The sequence below is a fragment of the Bombina bombina genome, chromosome 4 (genome assembly GCF_027579735.1).
Source record: "Bombina bombina isolate aBomBom1 chromosome 4, aBomBom1.pri, whole genome shotgun sequence".
In the NCBI taxonomy this organism is placed as follows: domain Eukaryota; kingdom Metazoa; phylum Chordata; class Amphibia; order Anura; family Bombinatoridae; genus Bombina; species Bombina bombina.
This window is the reverse complement of record NC_069502.1, coordinates 1,070,819,486-1,070,845,726: the sequence shown is the minus strand read 5'-3', so window position 1 is coordinate 1,070,845,726 and position 26,241 is coordinate 1,070,819,486. Positions and strand designations below refer to the sequence as shown.

General features: G+C 40.6%; 1 protein-coding gene across 1 annotated transcript in view; it reads right to left on the bottom strand.

Moving 5' to 3' along the window:
• Positions 1–26,241, bottom strand: part of PPP1R21 (protein phosphatase 1 regulatory subunit 21) — a 557,069-nt gene that overhangs the window by 479,624 nt on the left and 51,204 nt on the right. Inside the window, exon 3 of the mRNA XM_053712717.1 lies at positions 1,740–1,886. Within this exon, the coding sequence (XP_053568692.1) occupies positions 1,740–1,886 (147 nt within the window). The remainder of the gene's footprint in view (positions 1–1,739; positions 1,887–26,241) is intronic.

Genomic DNA, 26,241 nt, shown 5'->3' with positions numbered 1-26,241 from the left:
TCCATCCACCTTAGGAATGGCCCCCCATAGCTCAAGCTGAGAGTCCGGAATGGAGAATAGCTTCTTAAAAGGAGGTAGAGGGAGAAAAGGACGAGCCAAGTTTCTCCCACTCATTCTTAATAATAGTAGCCATCTTCAAGGGAACTGGGAAGGTCTGAAGCACCAGCCTGTCCTTGTAAACCATATCTACCTTAGGGATCAAAGGTTCTTCAGGAAGTTTCAGTTCCGGAACCTCCAACGTAGCAAGCAATTCTTTCAGTAAAAAGCGCAAATGCTCCATCTTAAACTTAAAATCTGGCTCCTCCGTAGCCGGAGGTTTCGAAGATGCCGATTCTGTCCCTGAGAGAGCGCCCTCCGACGAAGCAGAGGCATCCTCATCATCGGATAATCTCTCAGAGACATCCAACGGAGTAGATGACCCCTGGGACGGAAGGGCATGGAAGGCCGCAGAAACCGCTCCTTGCAACTGGGCAGCGAAATCTTGTGGCCACGCAGCCCCTCCCGCAGGAGGATCAGTACGGCCTTGGGGAGCTACATGTGTAATCAGAGATGAATGATGGGAACGCACCTCGCGGGACGGAGAATCCTCAGAGGTGGATGGATCAGAAGTACTAAATATCTTGTTCTTTTTAGATATTGCAATCTTATCAAAACACGTTTTAATTAAAGAGGGATTATCCTCTAACATATCAGAGTCATTCATAGCTTACTACTTTAATGCGGACTAGATAAAGAAAACGGCACCTTTATACACCAATGGCTGGGGCACTCACCACCTCCTATGACCCGGACCACAGAGAAACCGTTACGTCTCCCGCAATTGCCAATCAGGAAAGTGGAAGTTGAAGAGGCCACACCCGGTCACATGGAGTGCCATGCAGGACCGCCCCTGCACTATAGAAAAAAGCGCTAAAAGAAGGCCATGCTGATCTGTTCACACATTCCTAGAGCCTCATCTCACACATAACGTAGCATCAAACACAATAAAGATATTATGCATAAATACATATAAAAGGAGACACACTGTGACCCTGTCTTCTTGCGTTATCATATGTGCATAAATGAAACGATATTACCAGAATCTATGCCGTGAAACAGGAACATGGCCCTTCAAGTGTGACAGGTTAATAGCATCGCTCCTGATATGGACTTCAGAGAATAAAGCAGGCAACGAAACTCGTCAACGCTGATTGCTTAGGGAGCTGTTAACATGAGTCGGGATGGTTTCGCAGAGACAACACTCCCTCTAACTTTAATCCATGCTCTCACTGAGAGGCTGACAGGATTACTTAAAACTCCAATCCCATTTCGAAGAGTGCTACACTCCATAGGAGACTACTCCAATCTTCAGACACTTCTGTGCCAACCTCCTGTGACGAAAGGCAAAGAATGACTGGGGGATGAGGGGAGTGGGGGAGGTATTTAAGCCTTTGGCTGGGGTGTCTTTGCCTCCTCCTGGTGGCCAGGTTCTTAATTCCCACAAGTAATGAATGAAGCAGTGGACTCTCCTCCCATTAAGATGGAAAAAATTAATATTTTTTAGTTTCATGACTAAACTAAAATGGAAAAGCCAAGTAATTATCAATACCAAGTTAGGGAACTCTTCAAATCTGGACCAGTTGTGTCTCTGTAAGATAGCGCTGAGATGCATTGCTATAATATAGTAGACACATTTATGAAGACGCACACTAACTGATGGAGTAAAAAGAAAGGGGGGAAATACAAACAGAAACGCTCACCTTTGACTTCTTTCCTTTTGTCTCCATTACAGACAGCTCCTCCTGCAGCAGCTCCACCCTCTTTGCAAGTTGCTGATTTCGGAACGTCAGACTGTCCATCTCTTGCTGCTGCTTCCTCAAGGACTGGTCCTTCATCTTCAGCTGCTCCTGTTACACATGGAATAGAGATAAGAGTAATAGAATACAGGGCAGTACACAAATAATCAACTGGGCTCTGTACAAATAAAAATTGTCATTTTAAAGACATTCAACTCAGTCAGCTATAAATTTGTGGCTCAATTTAGTCATAACTGCTGAATTAAAATGTAATATCCTAATCGTAAAATTAAATGCAATATGCTAGTCTGATACAAAGCCTTGCATGCCGTACACGCAAATAATCCCGCCTTAGTGTTCTAGAACACTTTTTGAGCCAAACTAAATGCAAGCCCCTCCCCTCATTAACGGAATTTCTTTAAAGAATCATGTAATGAGGCTCCTATCTGAAACTTCACCATGATTCACAATCATTTCAGTTTCCTAGGGACCAGCCTTTAGCAGTAATTGTTTCTATACTTTGTGTCTCTACTTCCCAAATCACCATCTGTCCGGTATTTATATTATTGGCAAAAAAAAACACTATTTATAATTCTAAACGGTGTCGCACACAAAACACCACTATTTATAATTCTAAATGGTGTCACACACGAGACACCAATATTTATCATTCTAAACGGTGTCACACACAAAACACCACTATTTATCATTCTAAACGGTGTCACATACAAAACACCACTATTTATAATTCTAAACGGTGTCGCACACAAAAACACAACTATTTATAATGCTAAACGGTGTCACACACAAAACACCACTATTTATAATTCTAAACGGTGTCACACACAAAACACCACTATTTATAATTCTAAACGGTGTCACACACAAAACACCACTATTTATAATTCTAAACGATGTCACACACAAAACACAACTATTTATAATTCTAAACGGTGTCACACACAAAACACCACTATTTATAATTCTAAACGGTGTCACACACAAAACACCACTATTTATAATTCTAAACGGTGTCACACACAAAACACCACTATGTATAATTCTAAACGGTGTCACACACAAAACACCACTATGTATAATTCTAAACGGTGTCACACACAAAACACCACTATTTATAATTCTAAACGGTGTCACACACAAAACACCACTATTTATAATTCTAAAAACGGCATGGCACACAAAACACCACTATTTATAATTCTAAACGGTGTCACACACAAAACACCACTATTTATAATTCTAAAAACGGCATGGCACACAAAACACCACTATTTATAATTCCAAACTGTGTCACACACAAAACACCACTATTTATAATTCTAAACGTTGTCGTACACAAGACACCACTATTTATAATTCTAAAAACGGCGTGGCACACAAAACACTACTAATTATAATTCTAAACAGTATCACACACAAAACACCACTATTTATAATTCTAAACTGTGTCGCACACAAGACACCACTATTAATAATTCCAAATGGTGTCGCACACAAAACACCACTATTTATAATTCTAAACTGTGTCACACACAAAACACCACTGTTTATAATTCTAATCTGTGTCACACACAAAACACCACTATTTATAATTCTAATCTGTGTCGCACACAAAACACCATTTATAATTCTAAACGGTATCACACACACAAAACACCACTATTTCTAATTCTAAACGGTATCACACACACAAAACACCACTATTTCTAATTCTAAATGGTAACACACACACAAAACACCACTATTTCTAATTCTAAACGGTGCCGCACACAAAACACCAATATTTCTAATTCTAAACGGTGCTGCACACAAAACCCAACTATTTATAATTCTGAACGGTGCCGCACACAAGACACCACTATTTATAATTCTAAACGGTGTCGCACACAAAACACCACTATTTATAATTCTAAACGGTATCACACACACAAGACACCACTATTTATAATTCTAAACGGTGTCGCACACAAAACACCACTATTTATAATTCTAAACGGTATCACACACACAAGACACCACGATTTATCATTTTAAACGGTACTACATACACAAGACATCACTATTTATAATTCTAACAATATGTATTGGGAATTATTATTTCAGATGATTTAAAACTTAGTAAACAATGTAGTAAGGCAGCGAGTAAGGCTAGCAGAATGCTTGGATGTATTGGTAGAGGTATTTGCAGCAGAAATAGTAAGGTTCTTATGCCACTTTATAGATCATTAGTTAGGCCTCATCTTGAGTACAGGTATACCCCGCTCATACAGCGGGTTAGGGACCGGAGCCCCGCTGTAAAGTGAAAACCGCCTTAAAGTGAAACAAGGCAGTTTTAGCTTTCTTTTCACTTGCCAGTGTGTTTAAAAACTTGAAAACATGTTTGAACTAACATATATTAGGTGTACAATAATGCTATGTTTAGTTTAACACTAGAACAGCACAGTATTCAATTAGTATTCAATAAATACTGTACCTGTAAAATAGTGACAATTACTGTAGTAAAATTTGCCAGACTATAACACTGAGACACAGATTGCACTGCAATGCAGTTATCAGAGTGAACTAAGCATAACAAAATGGTGCCAGTCACTTTTCTCGCAATCTCACAATGATTACAGCGCTGTTTCAAAATCCTTGGAGGTTGAACTTCAGCTCCACAAAGCGCTGTATTAGCGAAGCGCTGTAAAGTGAAGCGCTGTAAAGTGGGGTATACCTGTATTGTGTGCAGTTCTGGAGGCCATATCTTCAGAAGGATATTAACAAACTTGAATCTGTGCAAAGGAGGGCTACCAAAATGGTACATGGTCTAAAAATAAAACTTACCAGGATAGGCTCAATGACCTAAATATGTATAGCTTAGAGGAGAGAAGGGAAAGAGGTGATATGATAGCAACTTTCAAGTACATTAAAGGGTTTAGTAAAACTGAGGCTGTGGGTATTTTACATAAAATGGAAAATTCAAGAACAAGGGGTCATGAGCTCAAGCTAAAGGGTAGTAGATTCAGGAGTAATTTGAGGAAGCACTTCTTTACAGAAAGAGTGATTGATTTATGGAATAAACTTCCTCAAGAGGTAGTAGCAACAAACACTGTGGGGGACTTTAAAAATGCATGGGACAAGCATAGGGCTATCCTACGAACTAGATAAGTTTATACTGTTAGGTAAGGTGGGGCAGACTTGCTGGGCCTATGGCTCTTATCTGCCGTCAATATCTATGTTTCTATATCTATGTTTCTATGTACAATGATTAGTACAGCAACTCAGGAGTGCAGTGCTCGTGAAGACAGGGTCCTGCCAAGTCTCCCCAATTCCAATAGTAAATATATATATGTCCACAGCACTGTATCATTCAAAATATTTTATTCTCTGTACATAACAGGTATACAAACAGCGACGTTTCGAGTGTTGCCACTCTTACTCATGCTAGTTACAAACTATCAATTACAGCAATTTAAAACCCTCAGTTTGGCGCCAACCACTCTTCAGGTGGATCTGCTGCCCTCTTCTGTTCATTTATAATAATACACTAAAAACATTTCTAATTACATGATAATATGTAACCAAAATTTAAATACGTTTGCTTACATTCAAGTTATTTCTTTTACTCTTCGCATCTCTGATAGATCATATTTAAATAGGATCATATTTTAATTTATGTACAATAAAGTTGTTCAACAAATTTCACACCTGATTATATTTTAAACCATACTTTTCCAAGATTATACTTTAAACAGTGTTATACTAAACAGTAAGGAATTACACTATGAGTGAAGAGTTACACTATAAGTGAAGAGTTACACTATACTAAGTGAAGAATTGCACTATACTAAGTGGTAAAAGGTAGATGTCATTTTACAGAAAAATAGACCAATCAAAGTCCCTATTAAGCCCATATGGCTCCATACTTCCCATTTCAAAGATCCAAAACATTTCTTTTTGTTTTAGTATCTTTTCTCTATCACCTCCATTTCTCTGTGGACCCACACTATCGATCACTTGCCACCTTAATTGGCTTATCTGGTGGCCACATTTTAGGAAGTGATGGGACACAGGGGCTTCAGTATTCTTGCACCTTATGTTTGAGCGATGCTGGCATATCCTGTCTCTGATCATACGGGTAGTCTCCCCTACGTAGATCAGAGAACAGGAACATTTTATGAGATAGATTACATATTTAGAATCACAGGTATAGTAATCTCTTATCTCATACCTTTTCCCATTTCTTGGGTGATAGAAATATTTACCTTTTATAATAGAGTGACAGCTCATACAGCCCAGGCATGGGAAAGAACCTCTACTTTTATTACCAATAAATGCCTGTCTCTCACGCTTCTTTGAGCCGACGTCTGTATGAGTTAGTTGATCTCTCAAATTTCTTACTCTTTTAAAAGCCATTAATGGCGGGTTTTTAAATATTTCTATATCTTTATTGCATTCGCTCAAAACATGCCAATGTCTATTTATGATACGTTTTACTTCCTCACTTGCAGGACTATATTGGGTAACCAAAACCAATTTATCTCCTTTTTAACATTTCAACATTTCTAGATAAGATTTTGCAGCCTGAGGTAAAACAAATATCTTCATACCTCAAAGATACAGGAGATTTCCTAAATAAGGCCAAAGATCTATATTTTGAATCTGAAAAATTCCTATTATATACAATGGATGTAAAGAGTCTTTACACGGCCATTAAACATGAAACAGGGATAGGAATAGTCAAAAAAGTGTGTAAATTAAATAAAAACATAATTTATGCTTACCTGATAAATTCCTTTCTACTTCTGGGATATTACTCCTCCCCAACAGGAAGTGCAAGAGGATTCACCCAGCAGAGCTGCATATAGCTCCTCCCCTCTACGTCACTCCCAGTCATTCGACCAAGGACCAACGAGAAAGGAGAAGCCAAGGGTGTAGTGGTGACTGGAGTATAACTTAAAAAATATTTACCTGCCTTAAAAACAGGGCGGGCCGTGGACTGATCACACTACAGAAGAAAGGAATTTATCAGGTAAGCATAAATTATGTTTTCTTCTGTTAAGTGTGATCAGTCCACGGGTCATCATTACTTCTGGGATACCAATACCAAAGCAAAAGTACACGGATGACGGGAGGGATAGGCAGGCTCTTTATACAGAAGGAACCACTGCCTGAAGAACCTTTCTCCCAAAAATAGCCTCCGAGGAAGCAAAAGTGTCAAATTTGGAAAATTTGGAAAAAGTATGAAGCGAAGACCAAGTTGCAGCCTTGCAAATCTGCTCAACAGAGGCCTCATTCTTGAAGGCCCAAGTGGAAGCCACAGCTCTAGTAGAATGAGCTGTAATTCTTTCAGGAGGCTGCTGTCCAGCAGTCTCATAAGCTAAACGAATTATGCTACGAAGCCAAAAAGAAAGAGAGGTAGCAGAAGCCTTTTGACCTCTCCTCTGACCAGAGTAAACGACAAACAGAGAAGACGTTTGTCGAAATTCCTTAGTTGCCTGTAAGTAAAATTTTAGAGCACGGACTACGTCCAGGTTGTGCAGTAGACGTTCCTTCTTCGAAGAAGGATTTGGGCACAAAGAAGGAACAACAATCTCTTGATTGATATTCCTGTTAGTGACTACCTTAGGTAAGAACCCAGGTTTAGTACGCAGAACTACCTTATCCGAATGAAAAATCAAATAAGGAGAATCACAATGTAAGGCTGATAACTCAGAGACTCTTCGAGCCGAGGAAATAGCCATTAAAAATAGAACTTTCCAAGATAACAACTTTATATCAATGGAATGAAGGGGTTCAAACGGAACGCCCTGTAAAACATTAAGAACAAGGTTTAAACTCCATGGTGGAGCAACAGTTTTAAACACAGGCTTAATCCTGGCCAAAGCCTGACAAAAAGCCTGGACGTCTGGAACTTCTGACAGACGTTTGTGTAACAGAATGGACAGAGCTGAGATCTGTCCCTTTAATGAACTAGCGGATAAACCCTTTTCTAAACCTTCTTGTAGAAAAGACAATATCCTAGGAATCCTAACCTTACTCCAAGAGTAACCTTTGGATTCACACCAATATAGGTATTTACGCCATATCTTATGGTAAATCCTTCTGGTAACAGGCTTCCTAGCCTGTATTAAGGTATCAATAACTGACTCAGAAAACCCACGTCTTGATAAAATCAAGCGTTCAATTTCCAAGCAGTCAGCTTCAGAGAAGTTAGATTTTGATGTTTGAAAGGACCCTGTATCAGAAGGTCCTGTTTCAGAGGTAGAGACCAAGGTGGACAGGATGACATGTCCACCAGGTCTGCATACCAAGTCCTGCGTGGCCATGCAGGTGCTATTAGAATCACTGATGCTCTCTCCTGTTTGATTCTGGCAATCAATCGAGGAAGCATCGGGAAGGGTGGAAACACGTAAGCCATCCTGAAGTCCCAAGGTGCTGTCAGGGCATCTATCAGGACTGCTCCTGGATCCCTGGATCTGGACCCGTAACGAGGAAGCTTGGCGTTCTGTCGAGACGCCATGAGATCTATCTCTGGTTTGCCCCAACGTCGAAGTATTTGGGCAAAGACCTCCGGATGAAGTTCCCACTCCCCCGGATGAAAAGTCTGACGACTTAAGAAATCCGCCTCCCAGTTCTCCACTCCCGGGATGTGGATTGCTGACAGGTGGCAAGAGTGAGACTCTGCCCAGCGAATTATCTTTGATACTTTCATCATTGCTAGGGAGCTTCTTGTCCCTCCCTGATGGTTGATGTAAGCTACAGTCGTGATGTTGTCCGACTGAAACCTGATGAACCCCCGAGTTGTCAACTGGGGCCAAGCCAGGAGGGCATTGAGAACTGCTCTCAATTCCAAAATGTTTATTGGCAGGAGACTCTCCTCCTAACTCCATTGTCCCTGAGCCTTCAGAGAATTCCAGACGGCACCCCAACCTAGAAGGCTGGCGTCTGTTGTTACAATTGTCCAGTCTGGTCTGCTGAATGGCATCAACTCGACAGATGTGGCCGAGAAAGCCACCATAGAAGAGAATTTCTGGTCTCTTGATCCAGATTCAGAGAAGGGGACAAGTCTGAGTAATCCCCATTCCACTGACTTGTATGCACAGTTGCAGTGGTCTGAGGTGTAAGCGTGCAAAGGGTACTATGTCCATTGCCGCTACCATTAAGCCGATTACCTCCATGCATTGAGCCACTGACGGGTGTTGAATGGAATGAAGGGTGCGGCAAGCACTTTGAAGTCTTGTTAACCTGTCCTCTGTCAGGTAAATCTTCATTTCTACAGAATCTATAAGAGTCCCCAGGAAGGGAACTCTTGTGAGTGGAACGAGTGAACTTTTCTTTTCGTTCACCTTCCATCCATGTGACCTTAGAAAAGCCAGTACTAACTCTGTATGAAACTTGGCAGTTTGAAAGCTTGAAGCTTGTATCAGAATGTCGTCTAGGTACGGAGCTACCGAGATTCCCCGCGGTCTTAGTACCGCCAGAAGAGCACCCAGAACCTTTGTGAAGATTCTTGGAGCTGTAGCCAATCCGAATGGAAGAGCTACAAACTGGTAATGCCTGTCTAGGAAGGCAAACCTTAGGTACCGGTAATGATCTTTGTGAATCGGTATGTGAAGGTAAGCATCCTTTAAATCCACTGTGGTCATGTACTGACCCTTTTGGATCATAGGTAAAATTGTCCGAATAGTCTCCATTTTGAACGATGGAACTCTTAGGAATTTGTTTAGGATCTTTAAATCCAGGATTGGTCTGAAAGTTCCCTCCTTTTTGGGAACTACAAACAGATTTGAATAAAACCCTTGTCCCTGTTCCGACCGTGGAACTGGATGGATTACTCCCATTAACAAGAGCTCTTGAACGCAGCGTAGAAACGCCTCTTTCTTTGTTTGGTTTGTTGACAACCTTGATAGATGAAATCTCTCTTTTGGAGGAGAGTATTTGAAGTCCAGAAGGTATCCCTGAGATATTATCTCTAGCGCCCAGGGATCCTGGACATCTCTTGCCCAAGCCTGGGCGAAGAGAGAAAGTCTGCCCCCCACTAGATCCGATCCCGGATCGGGGGCCCTCAATTCATGCTGTCTTAGGGGCAGCCGCAGGTTTCCTGGCCTGCTTGCCCTTGTTCCAAGACTGGTTAGGTCTCCAGCCTTGTCTGAAGCGAGCAACAGATCCCTCTTGTTTTGGAGCAGAGGAAGTTGATGCTGCTCCTGCTTTGAAATTCCGAAAGGAACGAAAATTAGACTGCCTAGCCTTAGGTTTGGCTCTGTCTTGAGGTAGGGCGTGGCCCTTACCTCCTGTAATGTCAGCGATAATTTCTTTCAAACCGGGCCCAAATAAGGTCTGCCCTTTGAAAGGTATATTAAGTAATTTGGACTTAGAAGTAACATCAGCTGACCAGGATTTTAAAAGGCACAGCTATCCTCCACCGGGATAGTGGTACGCTTAGCTAAAGTAGAAACTGCTCCCTCCACCTTAGGGACCGTTTGCCATAAGTCCCGTGTGATGGTGTCTATTGGAAACATCTTTCTAAATATCGGAGGGGGTGAGAACGGCACACCGGGTCTATCCCACTCCTTAGTAATGATTTCAGTTAGTCTCTTAGGTATAGGAAAAACGTCAGTACTCGTTAGTACAGCAAAATATTTATCCAACCTACACATTTTCTCTGGTATTGCAACTGTGTTACAATCATTCAGAGCCGCTAACACCTCCCCTAGTAATACACAGAGGTTTTCCAGCTTAAATTTAAAATTTGAAATATCTGAATCCAATCTGTTTGGATCAGAACCATCAGCCGCAGAATGAAGCTCTCCGTCCTCATGTTCTGCAAGTTGTGACGCAGTATCTGACATGGCCCTAGCATTATCAGCGCACTCTGTTCTCACCCCAGAGTGATCACGCTTGCCTCTTAGCTCTGGTAATTTAGCCAAAACCTCAGTCATAACAGTAGCCATATCTTGTAATGTTATTTGTAATGGCCGCCCATATGTACTGGGCGCCACAATATCGCGCACCTCCCGAGCGGGAGATGCAGGTACTGTCACGTGAGGCGAGTTAGTCGGCATAACTCTCCCCTCGTTGTTTGGTGAAATTTGTTCAATTTGTACAGATTGACTTTTATTTAAAGTAGCATCAATACAGTTAGTACATAAATTTCTATTGGGCTCCACTTTGGCATTAGCACAAATAGTACAGGTCTCTTCCTCTGAATCAGACATGTTTAACACACTAGCAACTAAACTTGCAACTTGGAAATATTATTCAAGTAAAATATAATGAAAAACGTACTGTGCCTAAGAAGCACAGAAAGATTTATGACAGTTGAAATTAATAAACAGAAAAGGTTACAGCATCAATCTTTGTAAAACAAACCACAATTTTAGCAAAGGCTTGTTCCCATTAGCAAAGAATAACTAACCCTGATGGCAGAAAAAAAAGTTAAAGAATAAACGTTTTTTATCACAGTCAACTACAATCTCACAGCTCTGTTGTGAAGATTACTTCCCTCAAAACAAGTTTTGAAGACCCCTGAGTTCTGTAGAGATGAACCGGAACATGCAGGAAAAACAATGAGCTTCTGACTGAAATTTTTGATGCGTAGCAAAAGCGCCAAAAAAAAAGGCCCCTCCCCCTCACACACAACAGTGAGAGAGATCAGTAAACTGTCAGAATTAGATCAAGCAACTGCCAAGTGGAAAAATAGTGCCCAAACATTTTATTCACCCAGTACCTCAGAAAATGAAAATGATTTTACATTCTAGCAAAAACGTTTAACATAAATTAAGAGTTATTAAAAAGCCTGTTGCTTACAAATAGGCTAGAGTCTTATAAACACAGTGTAATTCCAGTGAAGTACCATTCCCCAGAATACTCAAATGTAAAATATACATACATGATATTATATCGGTATGGCAGGATTTTCTCATCAATTCCATTGTCAGAAAATAAAAGCTGCTACATACCTTTTTGCAGATTAATCTGCCCGCTGTCCCCTGATCTGAAGTTTACCTCTCCTCAGATGGCCGAGAAAAAGCAATATGATCTTAACTACTCCGGCTAAAATCATAGTAAAAACTCTGGTAGATTCTTCTTCAAATTCTACCAGAGAAGGAATAACACGCTCCGGTGCTATTAAAAAATAACAAACTTTTGATTGAAGGAATAAAACTAAATAAAATCACCATAGTCCTCTCACACATCCTATCTAGTCGTTGGGTGCAAGAGAATGACTGGGAGTGACGTAGAGGGGAGGAGCTATATGCAGCTCTGCTGGGTGAATCCTCTTGCACTTCCTGTTGGGGAGGAGTAATATCCCAGAAGTAATGATGACCCGTGGACTGATCACACTTAACAGAAGAAAAATGCTCAGCATTACAGGTTGAATTCATAGAAGAATTATTGAGACTTATTCTGTATTGGAATCACTTTATGTTCCAAGATGACTGGTACATTCAGATTAAGGGTACTGCAATGGGGACCAACGTTGCCCCATCATATGCCAATTTATTCATGAATGAAATAGAGGAGAGAATAATCTATGAAAATGATAAATTTAGAAAATATGGCGCCACCTGGTGACGATTCATAGATGACGTATTTGGCATATGGTGGGGCAGCGTTGAGTCCCTGTTGGAATTTGTGAAAGAAATTAATGGGGCAGTCCCAGGTCTAGAGTTCACAGCAGAGTGGAGTGAGGAGACAGTGACCTTTTTAGACACTAGAGTAATCAAAGAAGGAAGAAAGCTAACCTTTGACATCTATAGTAAGGAGACAGACAGGAACACATTATTAGATTACAGAAGTTTTCATCCTAAAGGGTTACTGAACTCATTACCAAAGAGTCAACTATTAAGAGTAGACAGAATAGTCACCAATCCAGATACAAAAGAAATCAGACTTAGAGAGATGCAGCAAAAATTCCTAGATAGAGGATATCCCAAGGAAATTGTTGTTAAACACATAGATAAAGTAAGGTCTAAGGAACAAAGTTTGGTTAAAAGTAAAAAAGGAGATAAATTGGTTTTGGTTACCCAATATAGTCCTGCAAGTGAGGAAGTAAAACGTATCATAAATAGACATTGGCATGTTTTGTGCGAATGCAATAAAGATATAGAAATATTTAAAAACCCGCCATTAATGGCTTTTAAAAGAGTAAGAAATTTGAGAGATCAACTAACTCATACAGACGTCGGCTCAAAGAAGCGTGAGAGACAGGCATTTATTGGTAATAAAAGTAGAGGTTCTTTCCCATGCCTGGGCTGTATGAGCTGTCACTCTATTATAAAAGGTAAATATTTCTATCACCCAAGAAATGGGAAAAGGTATGAGATAAGAGATTACTATACCTGTGATTCTAAATATGTAATCTATCTCATAAAATGTTCCTGTCCTCTGATCTACATAGGGGAGACTACCCGTATGATCAGAGACAGGATATGCCAGCATCGCTCAAACATAAGGTGCAAGAATACTGAAGCCCCTGTGTCCCATCACTTCCTAAAATGTGGCCACCAGATAAGCCAATTAAGGTGGCAAGTGATCGATAGTGTGGGTCCACAGAGAAATGGAGGTGATAGAGAAAAGATACTAAAACAAAAAGAAATGTTTTGGATCTTTGAAATGGGAAGTATGGAGCCATATGGGCTTAATAGGGACTTTGATTGGTCTATTTTTCTGTAAAATGACATCTACCTTTTACCACTTAGTATAGTGCAATTCTTCACTTAGTATAGTGTAACTCTTCACTTATAGTGTAACTCTTCACTTATAGTGTAACTCTTCACTCATAGTGTAATTCCTTACTGTTTAGTATAACACTGTTTAAAGTATAATCTTGGAAAAGTATGGTTTAAAATATAATCAGGTGTGAAATTTGTTGAACAACTTTATTGTACATAAATTAAAATATGATCCTATTAAAATATGATCTATCAGAGATGCGAAGAGTAAAAGAAATAACTTGAATGTAAGCAAACATTGTATTTAAATTTTGGTTACATATTATCATGTAATTAGAAATGTTTTTAATGTATTATTATAAATGAACAGAAGAGGGCAGCAGATCCACCTGAAGAGTGGTTGGCGCCAAACTGAGGGTTTTAAATTGCTGTAATTGATAGTTTGTAACTAGCATGAGTAAGAGTGGCAACACTTGAAACGTCGCTGTTTGTATACCTGTTATGTACAGAGAATAAAATATTTTGAATGATACAGTGCTGTGGACATATATATATTTACTATTTATAATTCTAAACGGTATCACACACACAAAACACCACTATTTATAATTCTAAACAGTGTCACACACAAAACACCACAATTTATAATTCTAAACGGTGTCGCACACAAAACACCACAATTTATAATTCTAAACGGTGTCGCACACAAACCACTATTTATAATTCTAAACAGTGTCGCACACAAAACACCACTATTTATAACGGTGTCGCACACAAACCACCTTTATTTATAATTCTAAACAATGTCGCACACAAACCACCACTATTTATAATTCTATGTGACAGTCCACGAGAAGATGCTGGTGGTCCTTGACAACATCAAGCAGGAATTAATCTTCTCTGATGGTGTCACCCCCATCGCGCCGCAACTCCCTACAGTGCCTGGCTGGACATCAGTGAAAACCGACGGAGGAGGACTTAAATTACAATATCCCTACACACGTTGCATAGTACTGCACAACATGCGTAGCTAGAATATATTTTTAACTCCTCCCGCCCAGTGCGCTGCTCAGAGGAGGATGCTTCCATTCTAAAGCCAGCAGAGGTTGGTATAGTCTTGGCTTGAAATAGTGGAATTAAAGTATATAAAAAAGAAAATCTTTAAAAAAATAAAAATATGTCTCTGTTATATTTAATTTATTTTCTTCCCTTTACCTGTCTCCTTGTAGTAGTTTTCCTAATTCCTTTAGATGGACTTATATCACTGTTTGTCTTCCTCCACTCCATCTTCTTTTTTTTATTAAATATGAATTATTTTTCATTCTAATAATTTTCCCGTGCAAAAAGCCATTCCACCTGAATTCCAGCAATTGCCATCCAGCAGATCAGCCATATCCCACCAGTATTATAGTAATTGCCATCCAGCAGATCAGCCATATCCCACCAGTATTATAGTAATTGCCATCCAGCAGATCAGCCATATCCCACCAGTATTATAGTAATTGCCATCCAGCAGATCAGCCATATCCCACCAGTATTATAGTAATTGCCATCCAGCAGATCAGCCATATCCCACCAGTATTATAGTAATTGCCATCCAGCAGATCAGCCATATCCCACCAGTATTATAGTAATTGCCAGTAACATCAGTCGTAGTTAGCTCACATCCATATTGAGAGCTTTCTGATATAAACTTAATTTATGACTCCAATGTCTCTCCATGATCATAAGTAGTTTTGAATAATTCCTAACTGGGGAGGTAACTTGGAAGTCTTGTGGTCCTTTTAAACATAATTCTTTTTTCCCACTTTCTACCTTTCTGTTTCCAGCTCAAAAGTTGGCACTCGCCCTTTATCTGTCATTTGGAGGAATTCTCTCAGTTCTGTCATTCAGTTGGTTAATTACAAAAAAATATTCTTAAAAATGTGTAAATATATACATAATGTAAACTTAGCTATGGTTATACTAGTTATGTACAGTATGTGTGTATGTATGTATGTATATATATATATATATATATATATATATATATATATATATATATATATATATATATATATACACATACACACATACATACATACATACATATATACATATATATATATATATACATATACACACATACACATTATAGATGTTTCTAGCTTTTAAAAATGTTTTTATTTTAGTGGTCCACGGGATTCAAAATTGTGAGTTTAGTGGTCCCTGAGGTCTGAATCTTTGGCGACCCCTGGGATAGAACATGCAATTTTAAACAACTTTCCAACTAACTTCTATTATAAACATTGCTTCATTCTCTTGTTATCCTTTAGTGTAGTAACAGCATTGCACTACTAGCAGCTAGCTGAACACATCTAGTTAGCCAATCAAAAGAGACAAATTTGTGAAGGTAACAATCAGCAGCTTGCTCCCACTAGTGAAGGATTTGTGCGTATTCGTTTTCAACAAGGGATACCAAGAGACCGAAACACATTTGAAAATAGAAGTGAATTTAAAAGTGTCTTAAAAGTACATGCTCTATCTGAATCATGCAACTTTAGTTTTGACTTTCCTATCCCTTTAAATGTAGTAATTACTTTGTATTATTATTCTGGTTATATATATGCAATGCTATGCAATAGAGGAGAAAACAACAAAACTTGACTTAACCTCAGATAAAAAGGAGGACCCTGCCGTTGAGCACAAAACATAGTAGATCCACTTGCAACTGGAGCATATTTCTTTCATGTAATTAGCAAGAGTCCATGAGCTAGTGACGTATGGGATATACATTCCTACCAGGAGGGGCAAAGTTTCCCAAACCTCAAAATGCCTATAAATACACCCCTCACCACACCCACAAATCAGTTTTACAAACTTTGCCTCCTATGGAGGTGGTGAAGTAAGTTTGTGCTAGATTCTACGTTGATATGCGCTCCGCAGCAGGTTGGAGCCCGGTTTTCCTCTCAGCGTGCAGTGAATGTCAGAGGGATGTGAGGAGAGTATTGCCTATTTGAATTCAATGATCTCCTTCTACGGGGTCTATTTCATAGGTTCTCTGTTATCGGTCGTAGAGATTCATCTCTTACCTCCCTTTTCAGATTGACGATATACTCTTATATATACCATTACCTCTACTGATTCTCGTTTCAGTACTGGTTTGGCTTTCTACTACATGTAGATGAGTGTCCTGGGGTAAGTAAGTCTTATTTTCTGTGACACTCTAAGCTATGGTTGGGCACTTTTATATAAAGTTCTAAATATATGTATTCAAACATTTATTTGCCTTGACTCAGGATGTTCAACGTTCCTTATTTCAGACAGTCAGTTTCATATTTGGGATAATGCATATGAATAAATCAATTTTTTCTTACCTTAAAATTTGACTTTTTTCCCTGTGGGCTGTTAGGCTCGCGGGGGCTGAAAATGCTTCATTTTATTGCGTCACTCTTGGCGCTGACTTTTTTGGCGCAAAAATTTTTTCTGTTTCCGGCGTCATACGTGTCGCTGGAAGTTGCGTCATTTTTGACGTTTTTTGCGCCAAAAGTGTCGGCGTTCCGGATGTGGTGTCATTTTTGGCGCCAAAAGCATTTAGGCGCCAAATAATGTGGGCATCTTTTTTGGCACTAAAAAAATATGGGCGTCACTATTGTCTCCACATTATTTAATTCTCATTATTTATTGCTTCTGGTTGCTAGAAGCTTGTTCACTGGCATTTTTTCCCATTCCTGAAACTGTCATTTAAGGAATTTGATCAATTTTGCTTTATATGTTGTTTTTTCTATTACATATTGCAAGATGTCCCACGTTGACACTGAGTCAGAAGATACTTCTGGAAAATCGCTGCCTGGTGCTGGATCTACCAAAGCTAAGTGTATCTGCTGTAAACTTATGGTATCTGTTCCTCCAGCTGTTGTTTGTACTGATTGTCATGACAAACTTGTTAATGCAGATAATATTTCCTTTAGTACTGTTACATTTCCTGTTGCTGTTCCGTCAACATCTAATACTCAGAGTGTTCCTGATAACATAAGAGATTTTGTTTCTAAATCCATTAAGAAGGCTATGTCTGTTATTCCTCCTTCTAGTAAACGTAAAAAGTCTTTTAAAACTTCTCATTTTTCAGATGAATTTTTAAATGAACATCATCATTCTGATTCTGATAATGGTTCTTCTGGTTCAGAAGATTCTGTCTCAGAGGTTGATGCTGATAAATCTTCATATTTATTTAAAATGGAATTTATTCGCTCTTTACTCCTGTAGTTATTCCAGAAGTTTTTCCTGTCCCTGATGTTATTTCTGAAGTAATTTCCAGGGAATGGAATAATTTGGGTAATTCATTTACTCCTTCTAAACGTTTTAAGCAATTATATCCTGTGCCATCTGACAGATTAGAGTTTTGGGACAAAATCCCTAAGGTTGATGGGGCTGTCTCTACTCTTGCTAAGCGTACTACTATTCCTACGGCAGATAGTACTTCCTTTAAGGATCCTTTAGATAGGAAAATTGAATCCTTTCTAAGAAAAGCTTACTTGTGTTCAGGTAATCTTCTTAGACCTGCTATATCTTTAGCGGATGTTGCTGCAGCTTCAACTTTTTGGTTAGAAGCTTTAGCGCAACAAGTAACAGATCATAATTCTTATAGGATTATTAATCTTCTTCAACATGCTAATAATTTTATTTGTGATGCCATCTTTGATATCATTAGAGTTGATGTCAGGTTTATATCTCTAGCTATTTTAGCTAGAAGAGCTTTATGGCTTAAAACTTGGAATGCTGATATGTCTTCTAAGTCTACTCTGCTTTCCCTTTCTTTCCAGGGTAATAAATTATTTGGTTCTCAGTTGGATTCTATTATCTCAACTGTTACTGGAGGGAAAGGAACTTTTTTACCACAGGATAAAAAATCTAAAGGTAAATTTAGGTCTAATAATCGTTTTCGTTCCTTTCGTCACAACAAGGAACAAAAGCCTGATCCTTCATCCTCAGGAGCGGTATCAGTTTGGAAACCATCTACAGTCTGGAATAAATCCAAGCCTTTTAGAAAACCAAAGCCAGCTCCTAAGTCCACATGAAGGTGCGGCCCTCATTCCAGCTCAGCTGGTAGGGGGCAGATTACGTTTTTTCAAAGAAATTTGGATCAATTCCATTCACAATCTTTGGATTCAGAACATTGTTTCAGAAGGGTACAGAATTGGCTTCAAGATAAGGCCTCCTGCAAAGAGATTTTTTCTTTCCCGTGTCCCAGTAAACCCAGCGAAGGCTCAAGCATTTCTGAAATGTGTTTCAGATCTAGAGTTGGCTGGAGTAATTATGCCAGTTCCAGTTCTGGAACAGGGGCTGGGGTTTTATTCAAATCTCTTCATTGTACCAAAGAAGGAGAATTCCTTCAGACCAGTTCTGGATCTAAAAATATTGAATCGTTATGTAAGGATACCAACATTCAAAATGGTAACTGTAAGGACTATCCTGCCTTTTGTTCAGCAAGGGCATTATATGTCTACAATAGATTTACATGATGCATATCTGCATATTCCGATTCATCCAGATCACTATCAGTTTCTGAGATTCTCTTTCCTAGACAAGCATTTCCAGTTTGTGGCTCTACCATTTGGCCTAGCAACAGCTCCAAGAATTTTTACAAAGGTTCTCGTGCCCTTCTGTCTGTAATCAGAGAACAGGGTATTGTGGTATTTCCTTATTTGGACGATATCTTGGTACTTGCTCAGTCTTCACATTCAGCAGAATCTCATACGAATCGACTTGTGTTGTTTCTTCAAGATCATGGTTGGAGGATCAATTTACCAAAAAGTTAATTGATTCCTCAGACAACGGTAACCTTTTTAGGTTTCCAGATAGATTCAGTGTCCATGACTCTATCTTTGACAGACAAGAGACGTCTAAAATTGATATCATCTTGTCGAAACTTTCAGTCACAATCATTCCCTTCGGTAGCATTATGCATGGAAATTCTAGGTCTTATGACTGCTGCATCGGACACGATCCCCTTTGCTCGTTTTCACATGCGACCTCTTCAGCTCTGTATGCTGAACCAGTGGTGCAGGGATTACACAAAGATATCTCAATTGATATCTTTAAACCGATTGTACGACACTCTCTGACGTGGTGGACAGATCACCATCGTTTAGTTCAGGGGGCTTCTTTTGTTCTTCCGACCTGGACTGTAATTTCAACAGATGCAAGTCTTACAGGTTGGGGAGCTGTGTGGGGGTCTCTGACAGCACAAGGGGTTTGGGAGTCTCAGGAGGTGAGATTACCGATCAATATTTTGGAACTTCGTGCAATTTTCAGAGCTCTTCAGTCATGGCCTCTTCTAAAGAGAGAATCGTTCATTTGTTTTCAGACAGACAATGTCACAACTGTGGCATACATCAATCATCAAGGAGGGACTCACAGTCCTCTGGCTATGAAAGAAGTATCTCGAATTCTGGTATGGGCGGAATCCAGCTCCTGTCTAGTTTCTGCGGTTCATATCCCAGGTATAGACAATTGGGAAGCAGATTATCTCAGTCGCCAAACGTTACATCCGGGCGAATGGTCTCTTCACCCAGAGGTATTTCTTCAGATTGTTCAAATGTGGGGACTTCCAGAAATAGATCTGATGGCCTCTCATCTAAACAAGAAACTTCCCAGGTATCTGTCCAGATCCAGGGATCCTCAAGCGGAAGCAGTGGATGCATTGTCACTTCCTTGGAAGTATCATCCTGCCTATATCTTTCCGCCTCTAGTTCTTCTTCCAAGAGTAATCTCCAAGATTCTGAAGGAATGCTCGTTTGTTCTGCTGGTAGCTCCAGCATTGCCTCACAGGTTTTGGTATGAGGATCTTGTCCGGATGGCCTCTTGCCAACCGTGGACTCTTCCGTTAAGACCAGACCTTCTGTCGCAAGGTCCTTTTTTCCATCAGGATCTCAAATCCTTAAATTTAAAGGTATGGAGATTGAACGCTTGATTCTTAGTCAAAGAGGTTTCTCTGACTCTGTGATTAATACTATGTTACAGGCTCGTAAATCCGTATCTAGGGAGATATATTATAGAGTCTGGAAGACTTATATTTCTTGGTGTCTTTCTCATCATTTTTCCTGGCGTTCTTTTAGAATTCCGAGAATTTTACAGTTTCTTCAGGATGGTTTGGATAAAGGTTTGTCTGCATGTTCCTTGAAAGGACAAATCTCTGCTCTTTCTGTTCTTTTTCACAGAAAGATTGCTAATCTTCCTGATATTCATTGTTTTGTACAAGCTTTGGTTCGTATAAAACCTGTCATTAAGTCAATTTCTCCTCCTTGGAGTTTGAATTCTTCTGAAGCTGTGTTTGGTAGAAAAGTACTTCAGGCAGCTGTTTCAGTTTGAATCTTCTGCTTATATTTTCAGTTTTTTTCTTTATAAGATTTAAACTTTATTTTTGGGTGTGGATTTTTTTCAGCGGAATTGGCTGTCTTTATTTTATCCCTCCCTCTCTAGTGACTCTTGCGTGGAAGATCCACATCTTGGGTAGTCATTATCCCATACGTCACTAGCTCATGGACTCTTGCGAATTACATGAAAGAAAACATAATTTATGTAAGAACTTACCTGATAAAACAGAATTTATGTTTACCTGATAAATTACTTTCTCCAACGGTGTGTCCGGTCCACGGCGTCATCCTTACTTGTGGGATATTCTCTTCCCCAACAGGAAATGGCAAAGAGCCCAGCAAAGCTGGTCACATGATCCCTCCTAGGCTCCGCCTACCCCAGTCATTCGACCGACGTTAAGGAGGAATATTTGCATAGGAGAAACCATATGATACCGTGGTGACTGTAGTTAAAGAAAATAAATTATCAGACCTGATTAAAAAACCAGGGCGGGCCGTGGACCGGACACACCGTTTGAGAAAGTAATTTATCAGGTAAACATAAATTCTGTTTTCTCCAACATAGGTGTGTCCGGTCCACGGCGTCATCCTTACTTGTGGGAACCAATACCAAAGCTTTAGGACACGGATGAAGGGAGGGAGCAAATCAGGTCACCTAAATGGAAGGCACCACGGCTTGCAAAACCTTTCTCCCAAAAATAGCCTCAGAAGAAGCAAAAGTATCAAACTTGTAAAATTTGGTAAAAGTGTGCAGTGAAGACCAAGTCGCTGCCCTACATATCTGATCAACAGAAGCCTCGTTCTTGAAGGCCCATGTGGAAGCCACAGCCCTAGTGGAATGAGCTGTGATTCTTTCAGGAGGCTGCCGTCCGGCAGTCACATAAGCCAATCTGATGATGCTTTTAATCCAAAAAGAGAGAGAGGTAGAAGTTGCTTTTTGACCTCTCCTTTTACCAGAATAAACAACAAACAAGGAAGATGTTTGTCTAAAATCCTTTGTAGCATCTAAATAGAATTTTAGAGCGCGAACAACATCCAAATTGTGCAACAAACGTTCCTTCTTCGAAACTGGTTTCGGACACAAAGAAGGTACGACTATCTCCTGGTTAATGTTTTTGTTAGAAACAACTTTTGGAAGAAAACCAGGTTTAGTACGTAAAACCACCTTATCTGCATGGAACACCAGATAAGGAGGAGAACACTGCAGAGCAGATAATTCTGAAACTCTTCTAGCAGAAGAAATTGCAACCAAAAACAAAACTTTCCAAGATAATAACTTAATATCAACGGAATGTAAGGGTTCAAACGGAACCCCCTGAAGAACTGAAAGAACTAAGTTGAGACTCCAAGGAGGAGTCAAAGGTTTGTAAACAGGCTTGATTCTAACCAGAGCCTGAACAAAGGCTTGAACATCTGGCACAGCTGCCAGCTTTTTGTGAAGTAACACAGACAAGGCAGAAATCTGTCCCTTCAAGGAACTTGCAGATAATCCTTTCTCCAATCCTTCTTGAAGAAAGGATAGAATCTTAGGAATCTTTACCTTGTCCCAAGGGAATCCTTTAGATTCACACCAACAGATATATTTTTTCCATATTTTGTGGTAAATTTTTCTAGTTACAGGCTTTCTGGCCTGAACAAGAGTATCAGTAACAGAATCTGAGAACCCTCGTTTTGATAAGATCAAGCGTTCAATCTCCAAGCAGTCAGCTGGAGTGAGATCAGATTCGGATGTTCGAACGGACCTTGAACAAGAAGGTCTCGTCTCAAAGGTAGCTTCCATGGTGGAGCCGATGACATATTCACCAGATCTGCATACCAAGTCCTGCGTGGCCACGCAGGAGCTATCAAGATCACCGACGCCCTCTCTTGATTGATCCTGGCTACCAGCCTGGGGATGAGAGGAAACGGCGGGAATACATAAGCTAGTTTGAAGGTCCAAGGTGCTACTAGTGCATCTACTAGAGTCGCCTTGGGATCCCTGGATCTGGACCCGTAGCAAGGAACCTTGAAGTTCTGACGAGAGGCCATCAGATCCATGTCTGGAATGCCCCACAGTTGAGTAATTTGGGCAAAGATTTCCGGATGGAGTTCCCACTCCCCCGGATGTAATGTCTGACGACTCAGAAAATCCGCTTCCCAATTTTCCACTCCTGGGATGTGGATTGCAGATAGGTGGCAGGAGTGAGTCTCCGCCCATTGAATGATTTTGGTCACTTCTTCCATCGCCAGGGAACTCCTTGTTCCCCCCTGATGGTTGATGTACGCAACAGTCGTCATGTTGTCTGATTGAAACCGTATGAACTTGGCCTTTGCTAGCTGAGGCCAAGCCTTGAGAGCATTGAATATCGCTCTCAGTTCCAGAATATTTATCGGTAGAAGAGATTCTTCCCGAGACCAAAGACCCTGAGCTTTCAGGGGTCCCCAGACCGCGCCCCAGCCCATCAGACTGGCGTCGGTCGTGACAATGACCCACTCTGGTCTGCGGAAGGTCATCCCTTGTGACAGGTTGTCCAGGGACAGCCACCAACGGAGTGAGTCTCTGGTCCTCTGATTTACTTGTATCTTCGGAGACAAGTCTGTATAGTCCCCATTCCACTGACTGAGCATGCACAGTTGTAATGGTCTTAGATGAATGCGCGCAAAAGGAACTATGTCCATTGCCGCTACCATCAAACCTATTACTTCCATGCACTGCGCTATGGAAGGAAGAGGAACAGAATGAAGTGTTTGACAAGAGTTTAGAAGTTTTGTTTTTCTGGCCTCTGTCAGAAAAATCCTCATTTCTAAGGAGTCTATTATTGTTCCCAAGAAGGGAACCCTTGTCGACGGAGATAGAGAACTCTTTTCCACGTTCACTTTCCATCCGTGAGATCTGAGAAAGGCCAGGACTATGTCCGTGTGAGCCTTTGCTTGAGGAAGGGACGACGCTTGAATCAGAATGTCGTCCAAGTAAGGAACTACAGCAATGCCCCTTGGTCTTAGTACCGCTAGAAGGGACCCTAGTACCTTTGTGAAAATCCTTGGAGCAGTGGCTAATCCGAAAGGAAGCGCCACGAACTGGTAATGCTTGTCCAGGAATGCGAACCTTAGGAACCGATGATGTTCCTTGTGGATAGGAATATGTAGATACGCATCCTTTAAATCCACCGTGGTCATGAATTGACCTTCCTGGATGGAAGGAAGAATTGTTCGAATGGTTTCCATTTTGAACGATGGAACCTTGAGAAACTTGTTTAAGATCTTGAGATCTAAGATTGGTCTGAACGTTCCCTCTTTTTTGGGAACTATGAACAGATTGGAGTAGAACCCCATCCCTTGTTCTCCTAATGGAACAGGATGAATCACTCCCATTTTTAACAGGTCTTCTACACAATGTAAGAATGCCTGTCTCTTTATATGGTCTGAAGACAATTGAGACCTGTGGAACCTCCCCCTTGGGGGAAGCCCCTTGAATTCCAGAAGATAACCTTGGGAGACTATTTCTAGTGCCCAAGGATCCAGAACATCTCTTGCCCAAGCCTGAGCAAAGAGAGAGAGTCTGCCCCCCACCAGATCCGGTCCCGGATCGGGGGCCAACATTTCATGCTGTCTTGGTAGCAGTGGCAGGTTTCTTGGCCTGCTTTCCCTTGTTCCAGCCTTGCATTGGTCTCCAGGCTGGCTTGGCTTGAGAAGTATTACCCTCTTGCTTAGAGGACGTAGCACTTGGGGCTGGTCCGTTTCTACGAAAGGGACGAAAATTAGGTTTATTTTTGGCCTTGAAAGACCTATCCTGAGGAAGGGCGTGGCCCTTACCCCCAGTGATAATCTCTTTCAAGTCAGGGCCAAACAGCGTTTTCCCCTTGAAAGGAATGTTAAGTAGTTTGTTCTTGGAAGACGCATCCGCTGACCAAGATTTCAACCAAAGCGCTCTGCGCGCCACAATAGCAAACCCAGAATTTTTCGCCGCTAACCTAGCCAATTGCAAAGTGGCGTCTAGGGTGAAAGAATTGGCCAATTTGAGAGCACGGATTCTGTCCATAATCTCCTCATAAGGAGGAGAATCACTATCGATCGCCTTTACTAGCTCATCGAACCAGAAACACGCGGCTGTAGTGACAGGGACAATGCATGAAATTGGTTGTAGAAGGTAACCTTGCTGAACAAACATCTTTTTAAGCAAACCTTCTAATTTTTTATCCATAGGATCTTTGAAAGCACAACTATCTTCTATGGGTATAGTGGTGCGTTTGTTTAAAGTAGAAACCGCTCCCTCGACCTTGGGGACTGTCTGCCATAAGTCCTTTCTGGGGTCGACCATAGGAAACAATTTTTTAAATATGGGGGGAGGGACAAAGGTATACCGGGCCTTTCCCATTCTTTATTTACAATGTCCGCCACCCGCTTGGGTATAGGAAAAGCTTCTGGGAGCCCCGGGACCTCTAGGAACTTGTCCATTTTACATAGTTTCTCTGGGATGATCAAATTCTCACAATCATCCAGAGTGGATAATACCTCCTTAAGCAGAGCGCGGAGATGTTCCAACTTAAATTTAAATGTAATCACATCGGGTTCAGCTTGTTGAGAAATTTTCCCTGAATCTGAAATTTCTCCCTCAGACAAAACCTCCCTGGCCCCCTCAGACTGGTGTAGGGGCATTTCAGAACCATTATCATCAGCGTCCCCATGCTCTTCAGTATCTAAAACAGAGCAGTCGCGCTTGCGCTGATAAGTGGGCATTTTGGCTAAAATGTTTTTGATAGAATTATCCATTACAGCCGTTAATTGTTGCATAGTAAGGAGTATTGGCGCGCTAGATGTACTAGGGGCCTCCTGAGTGGGCAAGACTGGTGTAGACGAAGGAGGGAATGATGCAGTACCATGCTTACTCCCCTCACTTGAGGAATCATCTTGGGCATCATTTTCAGTGTCACATAAATCACATCTATTTAAATGAGAAGGAACCTTGGCTTCCCCACATTCAGAACACAGTCTATCTGGTAGTTCAGACATGTTAAACAGGCATAAACTTGATAACAAAGTACAAAAAACGTTTTAAAATAAAACCGTTACTGTCACTTTAAATTTTAAACTGAACACACTTTATTACTGCAATTGCGAAAAAGTATGAAGGAATTGTTCAAAATTCACCAAAATTTCACCACAGTGTCTTAAAGCCTTAAAAGTATTGCACACCAAATTTGGAAGCTTTAACCCTTAAAATAACGGAACCGGAGCCGTTTTTATCTTTAACCCCTTTACAGTCCCTGGTATCTGCTTTGCTGAGACCCAACCAAGCCCAAAGGGGAATACGATACCAAATGACGCCTTCAGAAAGTCTTTTCTATGTATCAGAGCTCCTCACACATGCGACTGCATGTCATGCTTCTCAAAAACAAATGCGCAATACCTGCGCGAAAATGAGGCTCTGCCTATGATTAGGGAAAGCCCCTAGAG